This window comes from Sinocyclocheilus rhinocerous, unplaced genomic scaffold, assembly GCF_001515625.1.
Source record: "Sinocyclocheilus rhinocerous isolate Xijiao unplaced genomic scaffold, SAMN03320098_v1.1 scaffold3438, whole genome shotgun sequence".
In the NCBI taxonomy this organism is placed as follows: Eukaryota; Metazoa; Chordata; class Actinopteri; order Cypriniformes; family Cyprinidae; genus Sinocyclocheilus; species Sinocyclocheilus rhinocerous.
The window spans coordinates 191,492-200,281 of record NW_015656586.1 but is presented as its reverse complement, the minus strand read 5'-3'; the positions used below and the strand labels follow the sequence as shown (position 1 = coordinate 200,281).

General features: G+C 35.0%; 1 protein-coding gene across 1 annotated transcript in view; it reads left to right on the top strand.

The window, feature by feature from the left end:
- LOC107720300 (uncharacterized) overlaps positions 1-8,790 on the top strand; it is a 120,377-nt gene that overhangs the window by 46,226 nt on the left and 65,361 nt on the right. The window contains exons 6-7 of the mRNA XM_016527984.1: positions 698-791; positions 7,519-7,658. Coding sequence (XP_016383470.1) covers positions 698-791; positions 7,519-7,658 — 234 coding nt within the window. The remainder of the gene's footprint in view (positions 1-697; positions 792-7,518; positions 7,659-8,790) is intronic.

Genomic DNA, 8,790 nt, shown 5'->3' with positions numbered 1-8,790 from the left:
ATATATATATATATATATATATATCATTTTGCAATATTGCAATATTTATAATGCTGCTTAATTCAGTATCGCCAGCAATTTTATTTTATTGAATGTAGTGAGGAAACCCACACTAATAGTTAATTTTGTAAAATGCAAAGATGGATGGAGATTGTTTTAGTTTAATCATTGAGCTTAAATTAGATATTTCTATGATTACAGTAAGATAAACTTTTAGAAATAAAATCAATGAATAAAATCAAGGTTTTCCACACATTTTTTCCCTAAATTTTCTTTACAAAAACATTTTAGGTCTTGAAGATGACATGTTGAGTGATGATGCAAACAAATTGTTCAAGAGTTTTGAATCGATTCATTGAAATGGACACGTGATTCACAGAAATGAAGTTTTTTTTCTTCGGTTATTTTTTTTCCCTGCTATTTTTGTTTAAATCAGAGACAGCTGCTGCTATCAGCAGCAAAATTGAGAACACATCACCCAGCTCTAGAAAGAATTGAATTTTCTTGAATGTTGTGAAGATCATTTTAAAATATTATTTTGTAAGATAAAGATTTCAGCCTGTTAAATTAGAGACAATATTTATTTTTGCAATATTTCATTATTTACAACTAAATTGAAACTAAAAGATCATTTTGTGGGATGGATGGAGAATGTTTTAGTTTGAACGCTAAACCTGTTTTGTTTTTTTTAGATCAGAAAAAATTACGGCGGCTCATCGGGTACATGCACTTCAGAGACTACAAATCCAGAGTCCTCAAAACCATAGAAGATGAAGATCTGCTGGATTCAGGTACGATATGTGTAGTATTTTCCAATATTTTCATCCGTTTTATGGTCTGCCACTGAGTCAATGAATCAAGTGTTGAATCGCATGCATTGCTGACAGAAAATAAGATGCATGTTGATCGCCATGACAACAAACCATTCTTTGTTAGAATTCAAATTCAAAAATTCAAATCCTTTAGAACCATTAATTTAAAAAATGGTACTGCTGAAGGAGAATCTGTTCTCAATTCCCAACCCTAGTTGGTGTATTGTACTTTCATATATTTTACCGCTTAGCATGTTTTCCATATGAATGATTTTGTTCGTAAGATATTCAAAACGTTTTCCCCCATCAACAGCATTTTACCATTTAGCCGTTGCCTTAAATGACGAAGTGGCGCATAACGAGCGGAGTTGAGGGGTAATTTCGTACGCCACAGTCAATCAGCGAGAGTCATTAACCAAAATGCAGACAGAAGCTTTGGCATGAGTCTGCTTTGAACAGCACTCTCTCATCAATATCACCGAAAAATGAGCGTGAGTGAGGAAAACCATCCGCACGAGCAGCGTAATGTCATGCGGAGTGTCATTAGGACTCTTGCTCCTCATCTAGAGTGTAACTTGAGAGATGGAAGAACAGTGAAATGCAGTCTCCCTGTCTCAACGCAGATGCTTTTCCATGGCTCGCTGTCTGCAATGTGTTGCTCTTCTGAAAGTTTCTGACCCCAAAGAAGCGCTTCAAACCGGGGGATTATTCTTCTCTGACTATTATCTGCATTTTTGCATGCAATATAAAATCTGTGAGGGAATTGTTTTGCTCTGGTGTGGTGCGTTCGGAGGGCAACGTAGAGCGAGAACATAGGTTTTGATTTCTTTCCATGCAGTGTTCGTGCAGTGACCCCTAAAACAAAACTAAACTGCAAATGAGGAACTTCTGTTCAACTGCTATTGTCTTTTTTTAGGTTGCTCAGCAGATCTGGGCTCAGATACTGTAGAGCAGGAGATTGTGCTGTTTATTTTCTTACTATGTGTTGTATTGCGAGCAATTCATCAAGCCTACTCTCCTTTTTGTGTGACATCAATCCCATTTAGTCGTGTCAAATTTACAGAAAATCATAATGTTAATGTTAATAATATCTTAATATCTTGATGCCAGTTCGATTAGTGTGGAAGCCTGTTTCCGCCACTGAATTAAAAATAAAAGGTAATTGCGAGTTTTTATCTCACAATATTGACTTTTTTCTCAGGACTGTGTAATACAAACTCGCAATTCTGACTTTTTCTTCTCAGAATTGTGATATAAACGCGCAATTGCGATTTATAAAGTCCGAATTTTGAGAAGTGAAGTCAGATTTGGGAGATTTTCTGACAATCGCAATTATTTTTCAAAGACTTTTTTAGAATTGTGTGATATAAACTGGCAGTTGCGTATTATAAAGTCAGAATTGTGAGATAAACTCAGAATTATGATATAAAAATCAGAATTGGGAGATAAAACTGAATATTGTGTTTCACTCAGAAGTACAAGTAGTTACACAAATAAATTGGGTTGCAAACATTAATCAGTGTTTTGGCGTTTAGACATAGGCTATTGTTCTATAAAAGCTTAGTTAAATTACAGTAGGTAATTGTAAAAAAAAAACATGATAGGAGAACTTTTATATTTAATTGAATAGAAAGTAGTTACAGAAACAATTTGGGTTGCAAATGCTGTTGGTCGTGTTAGACATTTAGACATATTGTTCTGTAAACATACACTCTGTTAAATTACGGTAGCTAAGTCTAGAAAAAATGCATGATCTGCTGTGTTTAAAGCACTTCTGATCACCCTGTTACAGGTGAATTAAAAAAAATACTTGTAGTTGTAGGATGAATTCACTAGATCAATACGTTTTTTTTTTTTTCATGCAGTTTTATGTTTTTATTTGCTGTTCAAAGCACTTCTAAACATCCTGTTACATTTAGCTTAGACATATTTAAAATGTGATTTTTTTTTTTACTTGTACTTCTTAATTTTGAAGCATGAATTCATTAGATCAGAGATGTTTTTACTAGTGTTTATTTAGTTAGGTTTTAATGCACCATTTCATTACTACTCTTCGTCCAGTTGAACACTTTTCACAGTGTGTTCAATTCTCAGTGTATAAGATCAGGTCTCACTTTTTTTTTTTTACAGTAAATATCTTGTTTATCTTGGAAATACAAGTAATTGCGGACATAAATTGGGTCGCAAGCACTGATGGTTGATCTTGTTTATGAATTTAGACATATTGCTCTATAAACATATGCTCAATTAAATTAAGTCTAGAAATAAAATGCATTATATGCAAACTTGAATGTATTTTTATGCAGTTTTACATTTTAATCTGCTGTATTCAAAGCACTTCTGTTACAGGCACATTTAAAATGCTATTTTTTACTTGTACTTTTTAATTTTGAAGGACAAGTTCATCAGATCAAAGATGTTTTACTAGTGTTTATATAGTTAGATTTTAATGCACCATTTCATCATTATTAGATTAACTATTCATCCAAAACCAAGATTTTCCAAGGCCTTTGATTCATCAAAATTTTGTATCAGATGTCAAATTAAGGATTCTTTAAAGCCAGAATCATCTAAAAGTGAATAGAAAATAGAATCTAAATAGAATCATCTATCATTTAAAAGTGAGTTTATACAAACTGACGTTTTTACCGTTTGATTGAATTGCAGCGTTTACAGAGGAAGTCCACAATTACAGTCTGTTCAAGGCTGTGCCGTGCCAGTCCCAACGAACCTGAAGCCCATAAAACGAGCCGTTATTTAGGTGTCATAAATTCAGTAACCTTGATTAAACATTTTCTGGGGCTATTTCTGTAATTCACAACCAGACGTTACTTCACAGAAGTGTGTTTAATCAGTGTATTTCCTTTCATTTAATTAACATTTTCCTTCTTTTTTTCATTTTCCCACCCTGGAGCTTTAGGCCCGTAATGCCCGCTGACGCTGAACCGCATGAACATGCTGGAAAAAGTGAAAGGAGTTTGCTGTGGTAGAGCGTGATTTTATGCTGCTGTGGGAATTATGTACGTAGTGAACAAAACGTGACACAGATGAAAAATCTCTCATATTTCAGCTGCTTATTAGTCTGGATTCCAGCTCTGCTCACTCTGGACATTCATTAACCAACTTCATGAGGAGCATCATGGGATGTTTTATACACTGTGCTGAAGAAGGAATACGTTTGATGGACACTTGATGATGCTTTTCCACCCCAACTATTCTATTATTATTCTTTAAAAATAAGATTGCATTTATTTATTTATTTATTATGTTAATGTAATGTTAACATTAATAAATGTTAATAATGTACATTAAAATATATTGTAATAGTTATACATTTTAAAATTATATTATATGTAATTGTTTTAAATGTGCGGATTAACATTTATCTATTTTAAACATAGATTAAAATTATTAATAAATGAATAAATATGTATTATAATAATATGTTAATAATAATAATGATTATTTGATGAGGCTTCCTCTCCAACTAATATATTATTTTTAATTAAAAATAATATTTATTTAGTTAGTTATTATGTTAATGTAATGTTAACATTAATAAATGTTAATAATGTACATTAAAATATATATTGTAATAATTATACATTTTAAAACTATTTTATATATAATTATACATTAAATGTACATTATTAACATTTATACATTTTAAATTTACATTAAACATACAATATATTATATTATAATCAGGGTTTGAAATTAACTTTTTCACTCACCAGCCAATTTGGCTACTAAATTTTTAAGTTACCGGCCATTCATAATTTCTACTAGCCAAAAAAATTAAACAAATAAATTATGAAAAAAAGGCCAGAGGTAAGCCAACAGCTTGAGGCTGTCCACACTGAATGCGACAAAGTGACCATTGCAAATCATTTGTACTTTGTCAAACAGTAGGCCTACGTCATAAATAGAACGAGGCATCAGTTTACTGTCGGGGATTTGTCGTGCTGTGCTGCGCCACATCCAGTGTAGGCCGCATCACAGATTATAATGGGTTCTATAGTATTTTGTCACATCTGGTGTACACACTGTGCGAGTCTTCAGGCATTTTTTGACTTTTCGTTATTGCTTCAATGCAAAGGAAACCAGTGCGCCCGTCACACCATTATTTGTTGCGTAGTGACGGGTACAGGGCTGGACTGGAGTTAAAATTCGTCCCTGGACAAATCCAGCCCTCAAGGTCCCCTGTGAATGTTTCGCTGTGTTATAGGGCCTTCAATGGGAGTAAGTAAATAAATAAATAAATGAAGACAAAAACAAATAATGATATATTACTGAATTCACAGCAAATGCAACAAACTAATAGCCTACTGCATTTTTGTCACATAGAAATGCACTTGACAGTATAAGCATTGATTTTTACAAAAAGTACCCCGCCAAATTGGCTAGTGATTTGACAGCGTTCCCCGCCACAGCTGATTTTTACCCGCATTTGGCGGGTTGGCTGGTGTTAATTTCAAACCCTGATTATAATGATTATTTGTGCTTTTACACTCCAAGTAATATACTGTATTATTATTCTTAAAAAAAAAAAGATTTTATTTATTATTTAGTTATTATGCTAATGAAATGTTAACATTAATAAATGTTTATAATGGTCATTAAAATGTTTATATATAATTATAGAATGTATTTAATATAAATTATAAGAATTTATTATAGTAAACTTGATTAGGAAAGCCACACACCTGTCTATATAAGACCTTACAGCTCACAGTGCATGTCAGAGCAAATGAGAATCATGAGGTCAAAGGAATTGCCTGAAGAGCTCAGAGACAGAATTGTGGCAAGGCACAGATCTGGCCAAGGTTACAAAAAAATTTCTGTTGCACTTAAGGTTCCTAAGAGCACAGTGGCCTCCATAATCCTTAAATGGAAGACGTTTGGGATGACCAGAACCCTTCCTAGAGCTGGCTGTCCGGCCAAACTGAGCTATCGGGGGAGAAGAGCCTTGGTGAGAGAGGTAAAGAAGAACCCAAAGATCACTGTGGCTGAGCTCCAGAGATGCAGTCGGGAGATGGGAGAAAGTTGTAGAAAGTCAACCATCACTGCAGCCCTCCACCAGTCGGGGCTTTATGGCAGAGTGGCCCGACGGAAGCCTCTCCTCAGTTCAAGACACATGAAAGCCCGCATGGAGTTTGCTAAAAAAACACCTGAAGGACTCCAAGATGGTGAGAAATAAGATTCTCTGGTCTGATGAGACCAAGATAGAACTTTTTGGCCTTAATTCTAAGCGGTATGTGTGGAGAAAACCAGGCACCTGTCCAATACAGTCCCAACAGTGAAGCATGGTGGTGGCAGCATCATGCTGTGGGGGTGTTTTTCAGCTGCAGGGACAGGACGACTGGTTGCAATCGAGGGAAAGATGAATGCGGCCAAGTACAGGGATATCCTGGACGAAAACCTTCTCCAGAGTGCTCAGGACCTCAGACTGGAACTAAGGTTTACCTTCCAACAAGACAATGACCCTAAGCACACAGCTAAAATAACGAAGGAGTGGCTTCACAACAACTCTGTTACTGTTCTTGAATGGCCCAGCCAGATCCCTGACTTAAACCCAATTGAGCATCTCTGGAGAGACCTAAAAATGGCTTTCCACCAACGTTTACCATCCAACCTGACAGAACTGGAGTGGATCTGCAAGAGGGAATGGCAGAGGATCCCCAAATCCATGTGTGAAAAACTTGTTGCATCTTTCCCAAAAAGACTCATGGCTGTATTAGATCAAATGGGTGCTTCTACTAAATACTGAGCATTTTTCAGTTTTTCTTTTTTAATAAATTTGCAAAAATGTCAACAATTCTGTGTTTTTCTGTCAATATGGGGTGCTGTGTGTACATTAATGAGGAAAAAAATTTAACTTAAATGATTTTAGCAAATGGCTGCAATATAACAAAGAGTGAAAAATTTAAGGGGGTCTGAATACTTTCCGTACCCACTGTATAATTATAGAATGTATTTAATGTAAATTATAAGAATTTATTATTGTAATTAGTAGTAATTTTAAGATGATAATAATAGTATAACATTATTATTACTTATTCTTAACACATGAAATATAATAATATATATATATACAGTATATATAATAGTGAAGGAAAAGCATCATCAAGTGTTATATTTACATCCATTTACTGATATGCATATTTACTCATTAAAATTTTGTAAAAAAAAAAAAATAAAAAAATTTAATTATTATAAATGAATAATTTATATTTGCCTACAAAAGTCATTTCAGGCATTTAACTGAGGATGCACAATATACTGGACCAGTATCAGTTGTCATTTCTTGATAGTGGTTATTTATCAGTCAATACTGGACAATATTTTCCACTAGTTTTAAGATTCAGCTCATCTGTCATTGTAATGGATTATGGCAAAGATTAAACCATTTCAAATTCTCTTAAAGAACATTTTCCTTCTCTAATAAAATACTTAACAGATCATTCAAATCCATTGATTTGAACGTTTTTAAGAGACTAAACCGCATCCCGTAGGTCTCTCTATTATTATGAGCATTTTTGTCATTCAAGCAGTGTATAATCTTGTTCTATAGCAGATTTGAAAGGAGTTTTGGCCTGTATTTGTGTGAGATGTAAGCGTGTGTCAGAGGTCTGCATGACTCGAGTGGGCCGCTGGATCTCAGCTGGCCTGCAGATGTGCTCTGACTGTTTCTGTCCTCTCACAGACAAATACAGCAGCAGCAGCAGCGTCAACAAGAGACAGCGCCTGCTGCAGGACTTCATGAGCTCCATCGACCAGACCGGGGAATTCCTGTCGCTAGTGGAGGAAGAGGAGGTGGATGAAGTCAAGCAGGAGCGGCTGGAGGTGAGAGCTGAAATGTGCACGCTTCGGCGAGGGTGGACAGCACAGGCTGGGATTGTGGGAGAAATTTGAGGGGATTGTCCTGCGGTCGCAGAAAGAGAAGGAGCGCTTCATTCTTTCATGATAAAGATCAGCCAAATTCACCAAAACTCACCAAAACCACTATGTCCTGCACAGTTAAATTAAGATTTTGAGTGTGTTTACAGGCACAACAACAAATGAACTATCAAAAATCAGTTTATTATACAAATCTATTTACAAGCTTTACATTCAATCCATAAACTGGCAATGCAAGAAACCACAAGAATTTGAAAAGATCCGATTTCCTCTGATATTAGCGTCAAAACCTAAACATTCACATGCTTAATCGACAGGAGATGTGTCAGGAGTCATATTATATTTCCTCCTGTCAAGTCAGAAATATTTGTTAAAGGCATTTACCTCACACACTGTCAGATTATTAAACATAATCAGTCTGTGCATGTAAAAACATTTATTATTTTGTCATTATATATATATATATATATATATATATATACACACACACTAGGGGTGTCGCGATATACCGGTATTGACGATAACCGTGATACTCAAATTATGAAATATCGACATCGTGTTAATTTAGGGTGTGACGATATATCATCGCCATTGACGATAACCACAATATTTAAAATGAACCAGACACTTATGATAGCACGTCACGCAAATAGCCTACTCCAGCGTCAGTACCTGGTTGACCTCCCAGGTGGCAGTATTACGCCTTAACGCTGACACCTGTCAAACAAGAAGAAGACGCAGCGCACGACCGCGCTACTCCGAGAAGAACAATGTTCAATATTATACAGATGGTGAGTTACCATTATTTTACAAGTCGTGGAATGGGAAATGTTACATTAACCTGTTAACAGCGGTTTCCTGTCGTCATATATTTAAATAAAGGGGTGATTCTTTTAATAAGTACCACGTTTTCTTTACTCGTCTAATTTTTGTATTTGTATTTGCAATCAAGTCATGGCCAATACATGTGCGTAGCACTTGATTTCTTTGTTCAAATCTATTACATACGGTGGCCGAGAAGTGAAAAGCAAATCACAATTCTGAAAACAAAATAACAAATTACAAACGCAAATGCAAG